At 28.9% G+C, this 26,197-nt stretch overlaps 1 protein-coding gene across 4 annotated transcripts in view; it reads right to left on the reverse strand.

Moving 5' to 3' along the window:
• The window catches only part of klar (klarsicht), a 465,338-nt gene that overhangs the window by 57,084 nt on the left and 382,057 nt on the right, over positions 1-26,197 (reverse strand). The window contains exons 9-11 of one of the 4 annotated variants that reach the window (XM_065503779.1): positions 24,148-25,608; positions 17,378-18,316; positions 14,115-14,390 (exon numbers count right to left, since the gene is read on the reverse strand). In XM_065503779.1, the coding sequence (XP_065359851.1) occupies positions 14,115-14,390; positions 17,378-18,316; positions 24,148-25,608 (2,676 nt within the window). Of the gene's footprint in view, positions 1-821; positions 978-2,147; positions 2,265-14,114; positions 14,391-17,377; positions 18,317-24,147; positions 25,609-26,197 lie in introns of those variants that run through there. The other 3 variants (XM_065503780.1, XM_065503783.1, XM_065503781.1) reach the window with 3 other exon arrangements.

The following is a 26,197-nucleotide window of genomic DNA, read 5'->3' on the forward strand; positions in this document are numbered from 1 at the left end:
AACATGTGTTTTGTTATTGTAACAAAAACAAAATACATGTAAAACGTCCACTCAAAACGCTCATTCGCTATAGAAAAACAGCACATTAATCATGTAAGGCCTGATTTAGAAGGACTGTATGAAAATCACTCAGTTTTTAAATAATTTTTGAGTTTTTTTCATACAAAACATTACTTTTCATTTTACTGAATCAGGCCCCTAATCATTCAACAAATTTTATTAAGCTATTTTCAAATGGATTTGAATTAAAGCAAACTTGAAAGATTCAATAACGAATTAATTCTTAAAGTAATGACTTCAATATGTTTAATTCCTGCTGAATGGAATGGTTAAGAGAATATATGAGGTCATCAGCGCAAAAGTGGTGTAACCCACTATTTTTTTTACCAACTATTAATACAAAAGTGGGGTAAGCTATCTTTTGGAATTTAAAATTAGATGGGACTGAAAAAATCGTTTTTGTACTGAGCATAATATAACAAAAGTGGTGTAAGTTGAATATATCCCTAAGTAAATAGATTGGGGTTACACCACTTTTGCGCTGATAACCTCATATTTAATTTGATTTTGAAAATTAATTCTATACAACCTTTGCTTGTATCTCATTTGAAATTTGTATATAGCAATGTTAAAGGCGAAAGATTATGAATTTTTTGACTTTTTCACACTATTGCGGACCAATCGAGGTTTAAAATTCATATTTCTGAAATATATTTTGATTAAGAAAAATGTGTTATGTTAACTTTAGTACATTTTATTTTTGAAAAAAGTTTAATTTTGTAACACAGTGTTATTATTTATATAGAATTTTAATTATTTACCATTTCGTTGTGTTAATTCCCTTTATGGGTCCGTATGTAAAGATAATAGTGAATTAATTGTTATTTACTTTTTTAATTAAACGTTGTTTTATATAAATATTTGAATTCTTTTGGTAAACATTTAAAATTTGCAACACTTTGTTTATTTTCTTCGAAATATATACTAAATAATTTAAAACAGATTTACGCATTTAAAATTCTGTTACTTATAAGAGTTTTGAAACACTGCTTCAGTTATTTTTTTCGGTTTACACTATTGAAATTATTATTATTTAAGAGCTAACATACAACAGAATCTTAGGAGAATACTGTTATTAAAATTTTTTGATTTTTCTTTAAACTTCATTTGTAATGAATTTCTTTTTCAAATTTACACTTTTTTTAATTATAGGATTATTTTCAAAAGGATTAGGCATCGTTAAGTTATATTTTTTCTAATATCTACACTTTTAAAATCTTAATTATTTAAAAAAATTTCATAAAAAACATGAATCACTTTTATAAATTTTGAATTATTTCTTCATTATAATTATAATGAGTAAGATTTGCCTTTTAAAAACACACACTTTTATAGTTTTTGAACCAATTTAACACTGGCGTTTCGTGATTTTATTTATTTTAACGATTTTCTTTATTATTTTGTGTAGTAAATGTTTTTATTCGCAACGCGATTAGATGTTGTCTATGTACAATATTTTCAAAATGTTAAATTGGACGGCCAAACGTACGTACTCAACGTACTCATTGTGTGTGTAAATGAGTGATTTCGGCGTGATTATGTTTGCTTGGCATCCATAGAGATACAAAACAGACCATTTTAGATACGAGCTTGTGCTAAATAACAAACTTTTGTGTTGTTTCTTCTATCGCTTACAACAATTGTACATCACCACAACCAAAACAACCAAACAACAACTGAGTGACTGACTGAATAAATATATAAAATTTAACAAACTAAAATATATATCTAAATAAAATTTATAAAAAAAAAACAATTTTTTAATTGTTATTTTACACGCAAAAAATCTCTCTCTAGAAAAATTCACAACACAATAATAACATTAACGTAATATAAAAAAAGAAAGAAAAAAAAAAAACTATTTTGAATTCAGCCCCATTCCAAAGATTTGTATAAAAATTATTACTTTTTTTAAGTGAAATATTTTGTTTAATTTTAACACTAATTAATGAATTTTCTTTAAAATCACTTTTTACATAAATTAAAGCTGTTACTTTTCACAACTTTATACAATTTAGCAAACATCAGAAATACTTTTTTTTTATTTTTTTGAATTTTATGCCATAAACGTAGCAGTTAACACTTGCCTTGTTTGGTTTTTTGAAATTTCTTTTAATTATTTTTTTGCTAAAACAATTTTATTATTTTAATTATCCAGCTATTAATTATTGTTTAACACAAATTTCCATTTAAGTTTTTATAAAAAAAAACACAAACATTTTAGTTTAAAAATTTTCCTTAATGTTTTTCTTGCAACTTCTGTTTTACAAATGTGTCTGAATATTGAAATTTGTTGAATTTTTTGTTTTGTGTTTCGAGAGAGTGTGTAAAAATTATAGATATTTTTGTTTCTTTCGTTAAATAAATATTTTTATACCTCTACATATGTTTTTCATATGCTTGCGTTTTTTTTTTTGTCTGTATTTAAGCGATAAGATAATAAATAGTAAAATTTATAAAACAAACCACAAAAATCGATTAAATTTATTATAAATTTTTGTTCCTTCTTTAACTTTACTTTCCATACAATAGAATTGTGTTTATGTTTTTTTCAGTTGCTTTTATTTTAAGCGATTGATTGTATCTGTTTTGAAATGTTCCCTACCTTAATTGATAAGGGTATAGAGAATTTTTCATAGGGTTTGTAACATATGTATGGAAGCAGGTAGATTTTTGGAATTGTAAAATATTGATTGTTAAAAACTGATGCTTAAAGGATACTGGCAGATTTCACAGTGATACAAAAAAGAAAGAAGTAGAAATAACTACGAAGTGATACTAGTTTTCTGGTGGGTTCTGTAGAGTAAAATAAGAATCTTATTTTGATCTAAGATTCAATATGAAATGAATCCATGTTTTATCTAAAATTTCAGTAAGAAATAAATCCATGTTTGATCTAAGATTTCAATATGAAATGAATCCACGATCAATCTAAGACTTTAATATAAAATCAATCCAAGTTTGACCTAAGATTTCAATATGAAATAAATTCAGGTTTGGTGCAAGATTTTAATATAAAATTAATCCAAATTTGATGTAAGATTTCCGAATGAAATTAATCCATGTTTGGCCTAAGATTTCCGAATGAAATGAATCCGGATTTGATGCAAGATTTCGGTATGAAATGAATCCATATTTAATGTTAAATTTCAGTATGAAATGAATCCATGTTTGATGCAAGATTTCGGTATGAAATGAATCCATATTTAATGTTAGATTTCAGTATGAAATGAATCAATGTTTGATTTAAGATTTCAGTATGAAATGAATCCATGTTTGATGTTAGATTTCAGTATGAAATGAATCCATGTTTGATTTAAGATTTCCGTATGAAATGAATCCACGATTGATCTAATAATTCAGTATGAAATGAATCAACGTGTAATTTAAGATTTCAGTATGAAATTAATCCATGTTTGATCTATGATTTCAGTATGAAATAAATCCAAGTTTCATGTAAGATTTCCGTATGAAATGAATCCATGTTTGATCTAAGATGTCAGTATGAAATGAATCCACGATTGATCTAATAATTCAGTATGAAATGAATCAACGTTTAATTTAAGATTTCAGTATGAAATGAATCCACGATTGATCTAATAATTCAGTATGAAATGAATCAACGTTTAATTTAAGATTTCAGTATGAAATTAATCCATGTTTGACCTATGATTTCAGTATGAAATAAATCCAAGTTGCATGTAAGATTTCAGAATGAAATGAATCCATGTTTGATTTAAGATTTCCGTATGAAATGAATCCATGTTTGATTTAAGATTTCAGAATGAAATGAATCCATGTTTGATTTAAGATTTCCGTATGAAATGAATCCATGTTTGATTTAAGATTTCAGTATGAAATGAATCAACGTTTAATTTAAGATTTCAGTATGAAATGAATCCACGATTGATCTAATAATTCATTATGAAATGAATCAACGTTTAATTTAAGATTTCAGTATGAAATTAATCCATGTTTGATCTATGATTTCAGTATGAAATAAATCCAAGTTTCAAGTAAGATTTCGGTATGAAATGAATCCATGTTTGAACTAAGATTTCAGTATGAAATAAATACAAGTTTGACCGAAGATTTCAATATAAAATGAATTGAGGTTTGTTGCAAGATTTCAATATGAAATCAATCCAGGTTTGATGTACGATTTCAGAATGAAATTAATCCATGTTTGGCCTAAGATTTCAGAATGATATGAATCCTTGTTTGATGTAAGATTTTGGAAAGAAATGAATCCATGTTTGATGTTAGATTTCAATATGAAATGAATCCTTGTTTGATTTAAGATTTCAGTATGAAATGAATTCATGTTTGATTTAAGATTTCAGTATGAAATGAATCCATGTTTTATCTAAGATTTCAGTATGAAATGAATCCACGTTTGATTTAAGATTTCAGTATGAAATGAATCCAAGTTTCATGTAAGATTTTGGTATGAAATGAATCCATGTTTGATCTAATATTTCAATATGAAATGAATTAAGGTTTGATGCAAGATTTCAATATGAAATCAATCCAGGTTTGATGTAAGATTTCAGAATGAAATTAATCCATGTTTGGCCTAAGATTTCAGAATGAAATGAATTCATGTTTGAACTAAGATTTCAACATGATATGAATCCTTGTTTGATGTAAGATTTTGTAATGAAATGAATCCATGTTTGATGTTAGATTTCAGTATGAAATGAATCCATGTTTGATTTAAGATTTCAGTATGAAATGAATCCATGTTTGATTTAAGATTTCAGTATGAAATGAATCCATGTTTGATGTTAGATTTCAGTATGAAATGAATCCATGTTTGATTTAAGATTTCCGTATGAAATGAATCCATGTTTGATTTAAGATTTCAGTATGAAATGAATCCACGATTGATTTAAGATTTCAGTATGAAATGAATCCACGATTGATCTAATAATTCAGTATGAAATGAATCAACGTTTGATGTTAGATTTCAGTATGAAATGAATCCATGTTTGATGTTAGATTTCAGTATGAAATGAATCCATGTTTGATTTAAGATTTCAGTATGAAATGAATCCATGTTTGATCTATGATTTCAGTATGAAGTGAATCCATGTTTGATCTATCATTTCAGTATGAAATAAATCCAAGTTTCATGTAAGATTTCGGTATGAAATGAATCCATGTTTGATCTAAGATTTCAGTATGAAATAAATACAAGTTTGACCGAAGATTTCAATATAAAATGAATTGAGGTTTGTTGCAAGATTTCAATATGAAATCAATCCAGGTTTGATGTAAGATTTCAGAATGAAATAAATCCATGTTTGAACTAAGATTTCAACATGATACTATGAATCCTGGTTGATGTAAAATTTCGGAATAAAATGAATCCATGTTTGATCTAAGATGTCGGAGTGAAATGAATACATGTTTAATCTTTCAGTATAAAATGATCTATGAAATGAATCCATGATTTATCAATGACTTCATTATAAAATGAATCCACGTTTGATCTATGATTACAGTATACCCCAATCTTTTAAAATCCAATAATTCCCTAATGTAGTGAAAATAATATTCGTATTTGCCGGATTTTAGAATTTCAACTTTCGTTTACATTTTTCGTTTCTTTGAGTTTGTTGATCTAAACACTGCATGTGTTCTTTTCTCCATGATTTTTACCCCTCGCCATATTTTTTGTTTAATTTAAATTTTGCAAACTTAAGTTGTTATTTATATTATTTAGAGGTTCTTGTGTTCGGCCGCTCAGTTAAATTTTATTATTTTTAATGGAGTTCCAAAGAATTTATTTATTATAAATTATATTTAAATAAAATTTATGCTTATTTTGATTTAATTATTTCTGTAGTTCATTAAAATGATTAGAAAAGCATAAACATATTGAATAAATAATGTAAACGATAATAATAAATAAGCAAAAGATTAAGTATTTATTAGGTAAATACCTAAATAAATATGGAAATAAATAGCAGAGATAATTAATCACACGCGAACATATTTATATCGAAATTATTTATTTAGAACAATTAGGGAAGAGGGAATTTTTATTGAATTCATAAAATATCCTTATATTTGATACAAAATATCAGAACTACGAACTACTAAATATTGAATAAAAGTTTATAACTGATCAAAACTTGCCTATTTATGAGTACTCAATTGATCTGAGAAATCAACGTTTAAGCCTATTTTTCCACTGAGTTCTTGGAAATTATTAATTTTTTTTTATTAAACCAAAATAATTTAAAAGCTTTTTATTATCATTATTATGTAAAATAAATACAGAATTAATAGTTGCAATTAAATTTTCATATGGTGCCGATTATTTATATTTTTGCCCTCCTACAAAAGTGCCGAAAATGAAATATTTAAATAATTACAAACATTTCACGTTTCGTGTAAGCAAATCGCCATCAAACGATATTGGAATACATTATTTATTTCACTTAATTTCTTATTATTTTCAAAAAAAAAAAATCATTCATTCATTTATTCATTCATTCCCCGCACACAATACATGATTACGATTAATAACAATTTTCACACACACTTTAAATACAAACGCCTTTTTTAGCGAGCTGCAGCTAGGCATTGCAGTGCAGCGATCACACTGCCAACAACAGCAACAAAATTGCCAGCAATTTACCAGCAAATCAAAAAAGCATTAAAAAGCCTGTGGCGTTCTGCAGGTCTTTCGCTATGAATTTCGAATTGCAAAAGTAAAATCAAGCAAATGTATGGCAAATTTCCATTTAAAGGCCTAAAAAACAAGGTACTTAAACACTATACATATGTTGTACCTCAACTGGTATTTAATAACAACAAACAACATCATGTTTCATTTTCATTTTTGGTTTGTGAACACACTATTTCCCCGGCGATCAGCGATCGCATTTTTCATTAACTACTTTATAAAACGTACGCATTTTAATGGCTTTTATGTGATTTGTATATGAATCAGTAAAATAAAATCAGAAACCAATAATAAAATTGAAAAGCAAAAAAACGCACACACAAAATGAATTTATGTGATTTTAATCAGTTTGGCAGTGAGACAGCGAGCACCGGTACAAACAAAAAAAATGTGACGTATAAACTATGACGCCCGTGGAAAGTGGATGAGTTGTTACTTATACATTTCCAGTTTATATTATTTTAGTTTAGTTTTCAGTTTGAAATTAATTTCTTTGGAAATTATTATCAGCGTTAAGTGATAAAATGCCATTAATGTAGTTTTCATTATGATATTTGCTTACACAAGCAAAATTACATTAAAATAATAAATAAATTATCAAGGGAGAAATTGAAAACAAAAAAATCAAGAGATCAAAAACGATTTTCACAGCTAATCATAAAAAAAGCTTTAAAGCTTACGATCAATTATGTTTTTCTGTTAAGAAAAGTTGCAGTAAAATATATTTTATAGGCAGTTGGGGAGATATAAGAGATCGGGTGAATGTTATAAATATGTGTTTATGAGTATTTTTATGCCAAGGAGTGCGCCGATAAAAAAGGTATCATGTAAATTGTAAAATTAAAGATGACTGGAGTGAGTGAGAAATAAAATTTAAATTATTAATTGTTGCATTATTTGTCAGATTTCAATTTGCCAGCATTAGTGTTAAAGGTAAGAATCCAATCAAGGTTTGATGTTAGATTTCAGTATGAAATGAATTCATGTTTGATGTAAGATTTCAGGTTCGATGTAAGATTTCAATATGAAATTAAAACATGTTTGATGTAAGATTTCAGCATGATATAAATTCATGTTTGATGTATGATTTCAATAGGAAATGAATCCCTGTTCGAGCTAGGATTTCAGTATGAAATGAATCCATGTTTGATGTAAGACTTCTATATAAAATGAATCCATATTTGATGTAAAACTTCAGTATGAAATGAATCCATGTTTGATGTAAGCTTTTAGTATGAAATTAATCCATGTTTGATCTAAAATTTCCATATGAAATGATCCATGTTTGATGTAAGATTTCGGTACAAAATGAAGCCATGTTTGATGTAAGATTTCAGTATGAAATGAATCCATGTTCGAGCTATAATTTCAGTAAGAAATTAATCCATGTTTGATCTAAAATTTCCATATGAAATGATCCATGTTTGATGTAAGATTTCGGTATAAAATGAAGCCATGTTTGATGTAAGATTTCAGTATGAAATGAATCCATGTTCGAGCTATAATTTCAGTAAGAAATGAATCCACGTTCTAGCCAAGATTTCAGTATGAAACGAAACCATGTTTGATGTAAGATTTTAGTAAGAAATGAATCCACGTTCTAGCCAAGATTTCAGTATGAAACGAAACCATGTTTGATGTAAGATTTTAGTAAGAAATGAATCCACGTTCTAGCCAAGATTTCAGTATGAAACGAAACCATGTTTGATATAAGATTTTAGTAAGAAATGAATCCACGTTCTAGCCAAGATTTCAGTATGAAACGAATCCATGTTTGATGTAAGATTTCAGTATGAAATGAACCCACGTTCAAGCTAAGATTTCAGTATGAAATGAATCCATGTTTGATGTAAGATTTTAGTATGAAATGAATCCATGTTCGAGCTAAGATTTCAGTATGAAATGAATCCACATTCTAGCTAAGATTTCAGTATGAAACGAATCCATGTTTGATGTAAGATTTTAGTATGAAATGAATCCATGTTTGATGTAAGATTTCAGTATGAAATGAACCACGTTCTAGCTAAGATTTCAGTATAAAACGAATTCATGTTTGATGTAAGATTTTAGTGTGAAATGAATCCATGTTTGATGTATGATTTCAGTATGAAACGAATCCATGTTTGATGTAAGATTTTAGTATGAAATGAATCCATCTTCGAGCTATGATTTTAGTATGAAATGAATCCACGCTCAAGCAAAGATTTCGGTATGAAACGAATCCATGTTTGATGTAAGATTTTAGTATGAAATGATTCCACGTTCTAGCTAAGATTTCAGTATGAAACGAATTCATGTTTGATGTACGATTTTAGTATGAAATGAATCCATGTTTGATGTACGATTTTAGTATGAAATAAATCCACGTTCTGGCTAAGATTACAGTATGAAACGAATTCATGTTTCATGTAATATTTTAGTGTGAAATAAATCCAAGTTTGATGTATGATTTAAGTATAAAATGAATCCATCTTTGATGTAAGGTTTCAGTATGAAATGAATCCATGTTTTATGTAAGATTTCAGTATGAAATGAATCCATGTTAGATTTCAGATCATGTTTGGTGTTAGATTTCATTACGAAATGAGTTCATGTTTGATCTTGGACAAAATGTATCCATGTTTCAGTGAATTCTATTTAAATCAAATGTTGCTTAAACTTAGGGACAACCTTTATTTAAAACCTTTCTAATTTAAAGCACTTATTGCAAATATATCACTCATTTAAGACTGTAAATAAATCACCTTAGTAAATTTCCAAACAAATTTAACATAATTTCTATTCGTTAATAAATTTCGCCTGAAAATTCAAATGAAAAAGTACATTTTCTTTTTAAATGAACTCATTATACAATACAAAAACCCATAAACTGCTTAAGGCCAACTGAATATAGTTTTCAAATCCTATAAATAAATAGCCCACAAATAAAACATTTTTCCTTTTTTTTCAAGCCAAATAAATTAGTAGGCGTTTGTTGCAAAAAAAAAGTCATCAAGAAAATAGATTTGATTTTTATACACAAGACACTTAATCAACTCACGCAAAAACGAAAAACTCCCAAAAAAAGGCATAATTCACCTTGGCAGTGACTTATGCGTAAAGATTTTAGGAAACTAGTCAAAAAATAAAAGTATGTATGGCCATATATAAAATAAATATGGCAAAAACGTTTATCGAAGAAGGCGTTCAAAGTGCGTTGATATTTGAGGTAACAAGTGCCAACAAGCCAAACACATGCAATCTGTTATTATCTTACACCAGATACTTACGCATGCGCATTTTAATGTATGATACAATTTTTACTTTAGGCCTGTAAAGACTTGCAATTACATAAATAAATTGTCTCTACAACAGAGTTTTTCTTCAAAAACAATTGCACGTAATGAAAATTCGTAATTACCTTTACAGCTTAGTTGGGGATTTTCTTTTCTTTTTTTTAAATTTTTTCATGTGTGTATGTTTGATTTAAAATTCAAATTCCACAAGGAATTAACTATAAATTCGTGTTGTTTTGCAAACACGATTTTTTACATGAGTTTTTATGTCGGTCTGTTTGGAAAATTAAATATTGAAACTGAAAATTATGCGTAGAGGCGGTAAATAATATACAACACGCTCTTACACCGGCTTGTTTGTACACATAGACAAAAACACAGTGGTAATTTAAGGACTGCGAACAGTTGTCATAGTGTAGAAATTGTATGAATTTACTTAGATCAGGGGGCTAATTCTCGCATTCGTATACAAGCGAATACTTATTCGAACATATTTTTGGGATTCCCTTATTCGATTCTCAAACTTTCTCTTGAAATGTTTAATGATTTTTTTTTTAATTTGTTTCACCAATTCAACTGATCCCCCACCTTTCATTCCACATAGTAAGTGTTAGCATGTGTGTTACAAATCGTCATTAAACTTGTCGAAAGATTTGTTGTTCAACAACAATTGTCCGTGAAATATTGCGGGAAACAATATGTACATATGTAGTAAATGAAATATTATTACGAGTACCATATAAAATTTCCAAGAGACCTAGAGATCACCAGGCGACCACCATGGGAGTTAACAGGCAAAACACTTAATTTTCACAGTTTTCCCATACATGGCACACACACAAATATCCATAAAAAACATACTACTTGCGTATGTCTGATGTCTGACCGTGATGAAAAGGATTTGCAAATCGTTGCAATATATTATTGACATTGATTTGTGGCGAAACTTAGTACTTTGGCGACTTTGGCAACCGCATAGGCTCAATGGTGTAAAATTAATTAAATGGAAATGAATGAAACATAACGAAATTGCAGCAAAGATCTTTATTCAATTTAATAGATCATTAGATATTTGTGTGCAAAGACAAAAAATGAGAGATGATCGGACAGTTGTACAAAAAAAAAAGATCTAAGAAGTATAAATTGAGTAAAGAGAAAGCTTTTAAATGAATGTAAAGAGGGATGTGCCACAATGTGACTCAATGAATTCAATAGGGTCTCTTAAGCATTTATGGGCAGATAATGACTTAAGTAATCAACTCATTGATTAGAAAACCTTTCGATTTATGTAACTTCTAAATTTAATTACTATATCTTAATCCGTTCGAATTTTAAACTAGGTAGAATTTAAAATTTTTCTTCATAAAAAATCTTTAAATAATGAAATTTCAGGCCTTTTCTTTAAATTGTTAACTTTTTTTTAAATATAAAATGTCTTGATATTTGGATAACCCCCTGTCTATACTTGACAAACATTTATCATAACAATAAATGACATTTGTTGTCAAGACAAAGTTGTCTTAGCAAAAGCACTAACAATTTTGTCATAACGAATCAATAATACTAATAAATGGAGACTATACCTGATAATGTTTTATCTTGACAACCATTTTGACGTTTATCATGATAAAAATTTGTCAAGTATAGACAGGGGGTTACAACTGAATTGTTGGTGATTTTTTTAACCCAAGTTGAGCAACTTTGTGGGGCCGCCACTAACCTCCATTACAAAAACGAACCCATGTAAATACAAATCAACTCAGAAACACCTCTGCTCTATAATTTCAATATTAAATGAATGTTTGAATTAAGATTTCAGTATAAAATTAATCTATGTTTGATGTAAGATTTCAGTATGAAATGAATCCACGTTTGATGTAAGATTTCAGTATGAAATGAATCCATGTTTGATCTATTATTGATTTAATATTTCAGTATGAAATGAATCCATGTTTGATGTACGATTTAAGTATGAAATGAATCCATGTTTGATGTAAGATTTAAGTATGAAATGAATCCACGTTTGATGTAAGATTTAAGTATGAAATAAATCCACGTTCGAGCTATGATTTCAGTATGAAATGAATCTTTTATTTAAGATTTCAGTATGAAATGAATCCATGTTTGATGTAAGATTTCAGTATGAAATGAATTGATGATTGATTTAAGATGTCAGTACGAAATGAATCCATGTTTGATTTATAATTTCAGTATGAAATGAATCCATGTTTAATGTAAGATTTCAGTATGAAATGAATACATGTTTGATGTAAGATTTCAGTATGAAATGAATCCATGTTTGATTTAAGATTTCAGTATGAAGTGAATCTATGATTGCTGTAAGATTTCAGTATGAAATGAATTCATTGTTGACCTATTTTTCCAGTGTGAAATGAATCCACGTTTGACTTAAGATTTCAGTATGAAATGAATTCATGTTTGAACTAATATATCAGTGTGAAATTAATTCACGTTTGACCTAAGATTTCAGTATGAAATGAATCCATATTTGATTTAATATTTCAGTGAAAAAAGGATCCACGTTCGGGCTAAGATTTCAATATGAAATGAATCCATATTTGATCTAATATTTTAGTATGAAATGAATCTACGTTCGGGCTAAGATTTCAGTATGAAATGAATCCATGTTTGATGTAAGATTTAAGTATAAAATTAATCCACGTTCGAGCTAAGATTTCAGTATGAAATGAATCCATGTTTGATCTATTATTTCAGTCTGAAATGAATTCATATTTGATATAAGATTTCAGTGTGAAATGAATTGATGTTTGATTTAAGATTTTAGTATGAAATGAATCCATGTTTGATGTAAGATTTCAGTATGAAATGAATTGATGATTGATTTAAGATGTCAGTGCGAAATGAATCCATGTTTGATTTATAATTTCAGTATGAAATGAAACCATGTTTAATGTAAGATTTCAGTATGAGATGAATACATGTTTGATGTAAAATTTCAGTATGAAATGAATCCATGTTTGATTTAAGATTTCAGTATGAAGTGAATCTATGATTGCTGTAAGATTTCAGTATGAAATGAATTCCTGTTTGACCTATTTTTTCAGTGTGAAATGAATCCACGTTTGACCTAAGATTTCAGTATGAAATGAATTCATATTTGAACTAATATTTCAGTGTGAAATGAATTCATGTTTGACCTAAGATTTCAGTATGAAATGAATCCATATTTGATTTAATATTTCAGTGAAAAAAGGATCCACGTTTGGGCTAAGATTTCAATATGAAATGAATCCATATTTGATATAATATTTTAGTATGAAATGAATCCATGTTTGATCTAATATTTCAGTATGAAATGAATCTACGTTCGGGCTAAGATTTCAGTATGAAATGAATCCATGTTTGATTTACGATTTCAGTATGAAATGTATTGATGTTTGATCTAATATTTAAGTATGAAATGAATCAATGTTTGAACTAATATTTCAGTGTGAAATAAATCCATGTTTGACCTAAGATTTCAAGATGAAATGAATCCATATTTCAACTAATATTTTGGTTTGAAATGTATCCATGTTTGACCAAAAATTTCACTGAATTCCATTTAATTCAAATTTTGTTTAAACTTTGACTATATACAATTTCTTTAAGATATCTCCAATCATTCACGAGCATCCGCGTTATTTCCATATTTAAATTAAGAGCATTTTTTGTATTCCGTAGTACAAAATGCCTTCAATTATTTATTGAAATTCTGTAAACTAAGAGTTCAAATTCAGTATAACCCCCTCAATATCCCCACCCTGTTCATTGTGATGTTCAAGTATAAAATTGTTTTATCTCTTTGTAACATTTAAGATCGATCACGTTTACGATTTTCTTCGTTTTTCCATCACTTTAAATCAATCGATCATGATCATATTTCAACTTCAATTATATTTAAAACATTAATAATATTGTTTTAAAACCATTTATCTCGAAAACAGCTCTCAAGAGCAAAAAACAATATATGTATACGATTTCAGACAAAGGAAAGAAAAACAAAACGTTTAAAAGAGAGAAAATAAAACTAGATCAAAAAGATTTTATGATCAACTTACCTTAGTGGGTGAAATGGTCGATGTGCTGGTATTTGTGGAAGTATGTGAAATACTTGATTTGGCTGGTGAACGTGGTGGCAAACGTTTGCCAACATTTACATGCAACAAATGCTGACCATACAAAGTATTTGAAGCTGCAGAGCCATTAATATTTGCCAACTGCTGTTGCTGTTGTTGGTGATGGTGATGGTAGTGATTGTTATTGTCATTGCCTGGGTTTGATGTCCTGGCACTGATATTGCAAATATCTGCACGTGTATAAAAGCGTATATTTTCCTGTAAAATAAAATTAATTTTCTAAAGAAATTTTCTGTTTAATATATTAATTTAACAATAATCTTTAATCGTTAACACGACAAAAAACTAATGCTGTTGGTAGAAAACAAAACCTGCTGGCTGCTGGTACTTTCATAACAAAACAATAAAGAGGGGGGAGAGACTCTGCATAAAAAATAAGACAAATTGTTTTTGAAAAATTGTAGCAGCCAGCTTTAAAACAAATTTTTAGCAAAACAGAAAAAACTATTGCCAGCCTTTGGTGAAAAGTAGCTGCTGCTGCTGCTGACTGTTTAACTAAATCACAAAATAATATTTAAACAAAAAATAAGAAAAACTACATGATTTCCGCTTATTATTACTGCTATTTTCTTACTATTTATACTTATGTACGAGTAAATATGTTGCTGGCTGTATGTAGTATGTTGCAGTATCTTTAAATCTCTGCCCCAACTGGCAGCAAAACCACCACTGTTAGTTAAATCATAATCAATGATTTCAGTCATTATTTTTTGTTTCTCTTCTACTCTTTAGTTTTTTTTTGAAAATGTTTCTTTTTCTTGTTCGGGTGTCAGTCAGTCATATTGTAACGGAAATCATTTGTTAATTTGTGAAAACGTTTATCAAAATTTAGATCTGGTTTTTCTCATTTCATTGCACTTCATTCATCCATTAAATATATTCACTCTGTATGTGATGATTTATTATTAAAACTACTTACAACCATAAGTTTTTTTTAGCTTAATGCCTAGCAAATAAACAAAGTTTTTTAATGAAATGTCTAATTGTTGTTTGTCTTTGCTGAGTAGCAAAGTATTGTTAATTGAAAGAAATTGTTTAAAGGATTTCGGAAATTTGACAGGCCAACATGTAAAATGTTGCTTAGAGAAATAAAACAAGATCAAATAGATTTCGAGGATATGAGAGAGAAAGATGAAGATCTTAATCTTTGTTATGGTAATAATTAATAAGAAGGAAAGTAAAGTTTCACTGAAGAAATTTGATACTGGAAATATATAAGAAGAAAGCATAAATTTATTACATAAATGAATGCTACTCAGAACGTATGAACTGAACAAATAGAAAAGTACTAAATTTAACAAAAATAAAATACTCATGCGTTATCTCAACACCCACTGTGTATTGCAACAAATAAATATCTGAAAAATGCCATAAAATATCGTTAGCAATGTTTTGAATAAGTATTTAAAAATAGTCTCAATTTAACGGAAGAAAACTTTAAGAACTTACAGCCGTAAAAAATCGAGGTGGTCGTGGGATTTTGCTTATCTAGTAGCTATTTATGGGTAAATTTTGATGATTTTCCAAATCCTATCAGATTTATTGATATCACTTGTAGTTCTACAGTTTATCTGGGTGTTTCGGAAAGCCAATTTAAAAAAATAAAAAGAGGAAAATTGCATCAATGACTCCGCAATCTACAAAAGCCCAGCATGTATAAACCGGGATCGCAAATGAATATTTAAGTTTTGGACTTGTCGAAAGTTGATCTATTATTTCTGTGTGAAATGAGTCCATGTTTGATCTATTATTTCAGTGTGAATTGAATTCACATTCGAGCTAAGATTTCAGTAGGATATGAATTCATGTTTGATCAAAGAATTCAGTATGAAATGAATCCAGGTTTGATGTAAGATTTCAGTATGAAATTAATCAATGTTTGATCTAAGATTCCAGTACGAAATGAATCCATGTTTGATCTAAGATTCCAGTATGAAATGAATCCATGTTTGATCAAAGATTTCAGTATGAAATGAATCCATGTTTGATCTAAGATTTGAGTATGAAGTGAATCCACGTTTGATCTAAGATTTCAGTATAAAATGAATAGATGTTTGATCAAAGATTCCAGTATGAAATGAATCCATGTTTGATCGAAGATTTCAGTATAAAATGAATAGATGTTTGATCAAAGATTTCAGTATGAAATGAATCCATGTTTGATCTAAGATTTCAGTATGAAATGAATTAATGTTTGATCTAAGATTCCAGTATGAAATGAATCCATGTCTGATCTAAGTTTTCAGTATAAAATGAATACATGTTTGATCAAAGATTTCAGTATGAAATGAATTAATGTTTGATCTAAGATTTCAGTATAAAAATGAATCCATGGTTGCTCTAGAATTATAACATAAAATTTTAGATCAAACGAGGATTTCATCTATGAATTTACGGTTGATATCAGATTTCAGTATGAAATGAATCTATGTTTGATCTAATGTTTCAATACTAAGTGAATCCATGTCTGAGCTAAGATTTCAGTATGAAATGAATCCTCGTTTGATATAAGATTTCTGTATGAAATGAATCCATGTTCGATTTAAGATTCCGGTATGAAATTAATTCATGTTTGATCTAAGATTTGAGTATGAAGTGAATCCATGTTTGAGCTAAGATTTCAGTATGAAATGAATTTACGGTTGATATCGGATTTCAGTATGAAATTAATCCATGGTTGCTCTAGAATTACAACATAAAATCTTAGATCAAACGAGGATTTCATCTAAGATTTCATTATGAAATGGATCCACTTTTGAACTAAGATTTCAGTAAGAAAAGAATCGATGTTTGAACTAAGATTCGCTTTGGAAAGGCCTTAATGTAAAGAATGCTTCATATTTATAGAATATTTCTTATACGAACTCGAAGTTTATTAAACTTTATGATCTACAACACAGTGTAGACACTATAAACACAAAAATCATCACAAAGTAAGACACATTTTCCCACCTATCTGTTTGTACTAATTCTTGAGAAAATTGCCTCTTAATAAATACTTTGAGTTTTCTATTTTATTGTATAAACTAAAGCTTAAATGACATTGTCAATTTAAAAGCTAATTAAAGTATCAAACATTTAGACACTGGTATGTCAAAAATTCTTAATACAGTAAATGTTTCTTTTAAATTCTTGAAAACAAAAGAGATTTAAGTTAACAAACAAACAAAAGTTAAAACTCTTACCTTTTCGAAATTGCCATTGGCATCATTAGCAGCCGGGATTCCAGATGGAGCCGAAGAATTCTGAAGAGATGTTGCTGCGGCAGCATAATGTTGTTGTTGTTGATGGTGGTTTAGTTTATGCTGGGGAGAATTTGTGGTTGATGATGGAGGTGAATTGGCACAATTATTATTATTAATGCTGTTGTGGTTGATGACAAGATGAGGCATATTTGTGGCTGGTGTTGATTTATTATTGTTGGCTGTGTTAGATAAAATATTTTCTTTCATCATTATTTGACGATGTTGATGATTATTATTGTTGTTGTTATTGTTGTTATTGATTTGTAATTCCATTTCGCTGCGATATTGAGGATGCTGCGCTGGATATTTTAGTATTTGTGTTGTAATTGTTTTGGTAGAGGTGGTGGTTGTTGCCTCGGTAAGCCGATCATTCGATGAGTATGAACTACTGGTAATACTGCTGCTGGAACTGCTGCCTCTGGGATTGGCAACACAGTTGACAAGTTGGGCAGGGTTTGCGTTAGTATCACTACTGCAGCTGCTACTGTTGCTATCCACAACTGTGGTACTGGCTACAAATGCTTGATTTGTGGTTAAGCGAATCTGCGTTAGCGAAGTAGTACAGGCGGCTTTAGCCTCTTTATATTCCTTATCAGAATCGTCAGCTATTACAGCTGTAGTCACTCTAACGGCTGCTGCTGTGGCTGTAGTTGCTGCCACAGATGTTGCGGCAGTTGAAGATGATACTGCAGACGATTGTATGCCACCATCTATAAAGTGTATTTCATTGGAAGCTGCAAGGCCTCTTGAAATATGATTGGAATTCAAACTTTCAATACCGCCAAACGAATGTTGCTGCTGATTTTGATTTGTAGCTACTGGAGCCGAAGTATACAACCAACCTTCATCATCCGATGAAACATCAGCGGATTTAAGTAGCTGCACATTCAATAGTCATCAAAATCAACATCATCGTCGTCGTTCATACAAAATGAAATATAATATAGAAAATGCACAGAAGAAGAAAAATATGTATAGAAAAAAATCGAAAAAGAAATATATATAAAAAACCAATCAGTAAATCGTGGAAATATTTATTAGAAAAAATCAAAAAAAAAAAGATGAAATAATGGTAAAAAATGAATTATAAGAAGAGAAAAATAAAACCAAAGCTGATGATTTTAAAACAAGCGTTGAAGTTTAATTAGCGTTACTTGATGATGATAACAACAACAACAAACAAAGCCATGCAATATAAGTACAGATTTTATACATATGGCAAATTGCATCTTAAAGATGCAACATCATTTTACACACACACAGATTTATAAATATTTATATTTATATATAAAAAAGAAGCGGCTTTAGCCGCACGAACAATGCAAGATTTAAAAGACAATTTCACAAAAAGCTTTAGTATTTTTCTATAGGATTAATGTGTTTTGGGTTGTTATTGTGAATGTTGTATTGACATTGTTAATTCACCAGGCATTTAAAAGTTAAAAAAAAGCTTTTTATTCAAAATGATTAATTAGTTTTTATTACAGACATACAAACAAATTATAAACACAGCATATTTTTCCCCTCTTTATATCAAAAAATATTTTTACATTCACATTGTAATTTGAAATTTGTTTTTAAGTGCATTAACCCTCTAAAGATGGAATATGGATTTCAGAATGAAAGTAATTGAACTTAGATTTCAGTATGAAATAAATTCTGGTTTGATGTAAGATTTCGGAATGAAATGAATCCAGGTTTGAATTAAGAATTCAGTTTGAAATGAATTCAGGTTTTATGTAAGATTTCATGAAATTAATGATATTAATCCATATTTGAACTAAGATTTCAGAATGGAATCAATTAAAGTTTGATAAAATATTTCAATATAAAATGAATTCAGGTTTGATGTAAGATTTCAGTATGAAATGAATCCATGTTTGATGTTATATTTCAGTATGAAATGAATCAACGTTCGAGCTAAGATTTCAATATGAAATGAATCTATGTTTGAACTAAGATTTCAATATGAAACTAAGATTTCAGTATGAAATGAAGTTTGAACTAAAATTTCGGTATGAAATGAAGTTTGAACTAAAATATCGGTATGAATGTATCCGAGTTTAAACTAAGATTTCGGTATGAAATGAATCCACGTTTAAACTCAGATTTTAGTACTAAGATTTCAATATGAAATGAATCCATGTTTGAACTAAGATTTCAGTATGAACTGAAGTTTGAACTAAGATTCTGTATGAAATGAAGTTTGAACTAAAATTTCGGTATGAAATGAATCCGAGTTTATACTAAGATTTCGGTATGAAATGAATCCACGTTTAAACTAAGATTTCAATATGAAATGAATCAACGTTTAAACTAAGATTTCAATATGAAATGAATCAACGTTTAAACTAAGATTTCAATATGAAATGAATCCACGTTTAAATTAAGAATTCGGTATGAAATGAATCCGAGTTTAAACTAAGATTTCAATATGAAATGAATCCACGTTTAAACTAAAATTTCAATATGAAATGAATCCATGTTTGAACTAAAATTTCAGAATGAAATCAATCCAGGTTTGATAAAAGATTTCAAAATAAAATGAATTCATGTTTGATGTAAGATTTCAGAATGAAATTAAACCATGTTTGAACTAAGATCTCAGTATGAAATGAAGTTTGAACTAAGATTTCAGTACGAAATGAAGTTTGCACTAAAATTTCGGTATGAAATGAATCCACGTTTAAACTAAGATTTTAGTACAAAATTAATCCACGTTTAAACTAAGATTTCGGTATGAAATGAATTCACATTTAAACTAAGATTTCAATTGAGATTGTGAACTAAAATTTCAGTATGAAATGAATCCATGTTTGAACTAAAATTTCAGAATGAAATTAATCCACGTTTGAACTAAAATTTCAGATTGAAATGAATCCACGTTTGTACTAAGACAACAGTATGAGATGAATAACGTTTGAGCTGAGATTTATGTATGAAATGAATCCACGATTGATCTAAGATTTCAGTGTGAATTTAATCGATGTTTGATCTAGGATTTCAGTATAAAATTTGAAGTTTGCAATATGAAATGAATTCCTGTTTGAACATAATGAATCCTGTGTACTTTATGATATAACATTTTGCTTGATAAAAGCTATAGCTCTTAAGAAACTTCTGGCACTTAGAGGTTTAAACAATTACACATCTTTTGTGTTGAAAAACAAACACTATAATTACAATCATTATAAGATATTTATGTGTGTATATTATTATCATTGGCTCTATTAAAAATTTACATTTCATTACATGTGTTTAATTGAAAATTATTTAATTAAATAAATGTTAAATCGTTAAATTTAATTTTCAAATAAATTTTTGTAATTTTTTAACATTTAAGAAGATAAAAGAAGAAATTTTTCTCAATAAATATTTATACAAAAAATAATTGAAATATCAATGAATTAAAATAGCAAAATGAAAAAGAAGGGCAGGACAGGACATTCAACTAATGATAGGAATAAGAAATTTAGTAAATGGTTTACATCAGCCGCTTGTTTAAAAATTCTTATGTTTAAAAAATGGGCAGGACATTCAATTAATGATAGGAATAAGAAATTTAGTAAACTCAGCCGCTTGTTTAAAAATTCTTATATTTTAAAATATTTTTATGATATTTAATTTTTAACAAAAAAAGTTAATAAAAAAATACAATTTTACAAAAAAAAAGTTAATAATATGTTAGTTTTCAAATAATGTTAACAAATTACTTACAAAGTTATTTTGAGAAAAAACATGCAAAACTTATTAAGAAACAAATTACTTGCTACTTATGGCATAAAATACAAAGTAATAAGTAACTATATGACCCATAATTATAAAAAAATATGATTGGGGATTAACTTAATTCAGCAAACTATAGCTATAGACACATATGTATTGTATTTTAAAGGAAGGAGATGAAAACATAATAAAAGAAACACCAAAACCATATTGAATGTGAGAAGAGAAACAAAAAAACCATAAACCAAAAGAAAAATTACATATAAATGTATCTGCAATAAATAATAGAAACCAACCAACAGCAACCAGGAAATACAATAAAATAAATACAAAATACTATGTTGTATGATGTTGTGTACCAGTGTAAAGACACCAGAAAACAAATAAAAAGACAATCAAGATACACCATAAACAGATGAATGATAAAATATGGAACATGTTGTGTGCGTCATTGTTTCATTGTCACACAGATACAACTAGAGATACGATTAAACACAGCTACTTAGTTTTATAGATACAGATGATATACACGCAGATTCTTCGCAACATTTTACGAAATACTCTATGTATACTGGCGATTAGAGGGACTACAAAAAAACTCGCCAACTATAAAGCGATTTGTTGTGTTGAACTAAAACGTTGAAACTGAACAAAAATGGGGCAAAAAAATGTGGTAAATAATTTATAACATTGCTATATTTATGATAGTTTTATTTGCAATTAGTAACAAATATCGATCACTGAACTTTTAAATATTACAGCCATGAATCCAAATTGGAACTAAGATTTCAGTACAAAATTATTCAATGTTTGAACTAAGATTTCAGTATGAAATGAATGAATGTTTGAACTGAGATTTCAGTTTGAAATTAATCCACATTTGTACTAAGATTTCAATATGAAATGAATTCAGGTTTGATGTAAGATTTTAGAATGAAATGAATCCATGATTGAACCAAGATTTCAGATTGAAATTAATCTATGTTTAAACTAGGATTTCAGTATGAAATGAATTCATGTTTGATCTAAGATTTCAGTATGAAATAAATCCATATTTGATCTAAGATTCCAGTATGAAATGAATCTATGTTTGATCTTAGATTCCAGTATGAAATGAATCCACATGTGAACTAAGAATACCTGTTTGATCCAAGATTCCAGTATGAAATTAATTCATGTTTGATCTTAAATTCCAGTATGAAATGAATCCACATTTGAACTAAGATTTCACTATGAAATCAATCCAAGTTTGATCTAAGATTTCAATACGAAATGAATTCATGTGTAAACTTTGATTTTAGTACGAAATGAATTCATGTTTGATCTAAAATTTCAGTATTAAATGAATCCATGTTTGACTTAAGATTCCAGTATGAGATGATTTCACGTTTGATCTAAAATTTCAGTACGAAATGAATTCATGTTTGATCTAAGATTCTAGTATGAAATGAATTCATGTTTGATCTAAGATTTCACTATGAAATGAATCCACATGTGAACTAAGATTTCCATGTTTGATTTAAGATTCCAGTATGAAATGAATCCAAGTTTGATCTAAGTTTCCTGTATGAAATTAATTCATGTTTGATCTTAAAATCCAGTATGAAATGTATCCACATTTGAACTAATTTTTCACTATGAAATCAATCCAAGTTTGATCTAAGATTTCAATACGAAATGAATTCATGTGTAAAGTTTGATTTTAGTACGAAATGAATTCATGTTTGATCTAAAATTTCAGTATGAAATGATTCCACATTTGAACTAAGATTTCACTATGAAATGAATCCATGTTTGATATAAGATTCCAGTATGAAATGAATTCATGTTTGATCTAAGATTTCAGTATGAAATGATTCCATGTTTGATCTAAAATTTCAGTATGAAATGAATTCATGTTTGATCTAAGTTTCCAGTAAGAAATTAATCCACATTTTAACTAAGATTTCACTATGAAATCAATCCAAGTTTGATCTAAGATTCCAAATGAAATGAATTCATGTTTGATCTAAAATTTCAGTACAAAATGACTTCACGTTTGATCTAAAATTTCAGTATTAAATGAATTCATGTTTGATCTAAGATTTCAGTATGAAATGAATCCGTGTTTGATCTAAGTTTCCAGTATGAAATGAATCCAGTTTGGATCTAAGATTCCAGTATGAAATGAATCCATACTTTAAGATTTCACTAAGAAATCAATCCAAGTTTGATCTAAGATTCCAGTATGAAATGAATTCATGTTGTTGTTGTCAATTCAATGATCCGATTGTAGCAACAGAAAGTTGGCCGATAAGGATTTATTACATTTGAAACATTTAAAATTTTGCAGTCACGACTGATAAACTTGGCCATTAGGACTGAATAATTCGATTGACAACAAAGTCGGTTGTAAGAACGAATATGTTTTTTCTGTGCAGTGTCTCCAATATTGCTAGTAATTTAGAAGCTACAAACAAATTTATTACCATTATTATTTGGATATGTCAAAAGCTAAAAGGCCTAACTCCACTTTTCGAAAATTTCTCAATTTTGTTATATTACGATCTAATTAGTTGTGAACTCTTTGAAAATTATTTTGTTCTTCTATTATTTAAAGAATTTAATTTATGAGGAGTGACTAATTTTCATAAATTTTGGATATCAAATTTTCAAACATCTCTAATTTACTCTAATTTTTATATTGTGGAGTTAGGCCTTTTAGCTTCTGAAACATTCATTTGTATTATGTTATTAAACATAAACCACATTTTTTTCTCCTAAAACAATCACTGTGCCTCGCTGTGTAATAATGAAACAACAAACGACGGACGATACACCACACCAAACTGTCACCGTGAAGGAAAAACCAAAACCAAAACCAACAAAAACAAAATAAATAAAATATTAAAATAATTTTAAGTTTGAGTGAGCTTTGAGAATTGAGAATTGATGATGGGCAATTTGATTTCGTTTCTTTTGATTCGGGTAGAGTAGGTACTTACATCACTTGTGTGTGAAGAGGAGGCTGCCGATGAGGAGAGTAGGCCACCAACAATGTTATCATTACCCATACCATCGTCATCATCAACATCAACATCCATATCGACATCACCAACACCATCAACATCGACATCAACATCTCCATTACGAAGATGATGATCGGTGGTGGCGACGAGGCCACCAACACCACCAGCAACACGAACATCATCATGGCCATCATCGTCACAATTGCTGTTGCTGTAGTTGGTTTCGTTGTCTGTGTCCAAGTGCTTAAAATAGAAAATGGCACAATTTTTCGATTTGCGATTTGAACGATTGAATTTTGAAATATCTGAAGAATGATGGTGTTCATGATGTTTGCGCAATACCGTAGGCGATTTATTGTTGTTGCCACCACCAACAACAACACCACTAACAACACCACCACCGCCGCCACTTCCATGATGATGGTGATGATGATGATGTTGCTGAGGATGGTGTGAATGTTTATTGTGGTAGTTTTTGTGACTGTTGGGTGAAATAATGGCAATATTTTTTTGTTTCATTGCTAGACCACCGTTCATTTTATGTTGCTGCTGTTGGTGGTGCTGTAGATGATGTTGGTGATTACTTTCATTGTCTGCTAATAATTTTGTTGTTATATTGTTATTATTATTATTGCTGTTGTTGTTGTTAGTGTTGTGATTGTGTTGATTTGCCACAGCATTTGCTGTAACACCAATTGAGCTGGTATTACTCATGCTGTCACTATTATTACCACTACCACTGTTACTGTGACTGCTGTTACTGTTGTTGCTTGTGGTGGAAGTGGCAACAGTTGAGCCTAAAGATTGTGTTGCTGTGCTTGTTGTTGAACCTGTTGTCATGGCGTTTTGTGTAATTGCCATAAGGGTAACTCTTTGCTGATGTTGTTGTTGATGATGTTGTAGCTGCTGTTGCTGGTGTTTATGTTGCAAGTGCTCATTTAATAGTGTTGCCGTTATAGCTGTTGCTGCCGTAGTTTGCATGTCATCTATTTCACAACTTTCTAGTTCACTAGTATTATTAATGGCCGCATTAAATGCAGCCAAATTTACATTTGTTACTGTGCCACAAGTTGTGCCACGTTTATTGTGATTCGTTAACAAACTAACACCGTTATTTGTTAAAAACTTATAGGACATGGCCGTGTAGTGAGCCTTATTGTTATTACGTTGATTGGAGGAGCGCATACAACGTTGTATGGTCTCTAGATCCGAACTTTCGGAATCAGCCTCAAAATCGGTTAAAGTAACAGAGGTTTTGTGTTGGGCAGCCGCCGATGATCGTCCACTGGAACGATCGAATGTGACTAGTAATTTGGTGTAACCCAATTGATTTTTATGATTAGGACTATCTATTTCGTCTTCGTCGTCGCCGTCTTCGGCTTCTTCTTCGATTTCGACGTCGTCGTCGTCTTCTTCGTCACCGTTTTCACAATCAATCTAAAAGTGTTTGTATTTGGGAGCATATTTTTACATTTGGTTACATTTAAACATTTTTGAGAATCAAGGGGAATAAAGGGGGATTAAGGGGCATGGGAATTCTAACAATAATAAATGATTTGCCATTTTGTTAGAGAATTTATAACAAAAAAAGTCCTTGCAATCCTGACAACATTCCTAACATTTTGATCTAATGACAGCACAATCAAATGATCAATGTTGCTCTGTGGCTTAGAAACTTTTTATTTTGGAAATAATTCGATAGCTCGTGAACGATTAGAGGTATCTTTATAAAATTTCACATAGTCTGGGCTGAGGTGTTTTCGAATTGTTTTTTTTTTTGGACCAGCACTCAGGGGATGACCCCTACTCATGCAATGCATTGAGTAGGGGTCCAAATTATACTTCAAAATACAAATTTTAAATATTTTTAGGTAAACAAAATTTTTTTTCCAGTTTTTTTAGTTTGAAAAAAAAAATTTTGAATTGTTTTTTTAAATTTTTTAAATTGAATTTTTTTTTTTTAAATTTTAAAATTTTTTTGGGTTTTTTAACATTTAGCGAAAAAAAATTCGGGTTAAAAAATATT

The sequence above is a fragment of the Calliphora vicina genome, chromosome 3 (assembly GCF_958450345.1).
Source record: "Calliphora vicina chromosome 3, idCalVici1.1, whole genome shotgun sequence".
Taxonomy (NCBI): Eukaryota; Metazoa; Arthropoda; class Insecta; order Diptera; family Calliphoridae; genus Calliphora; species Calliphora vicina.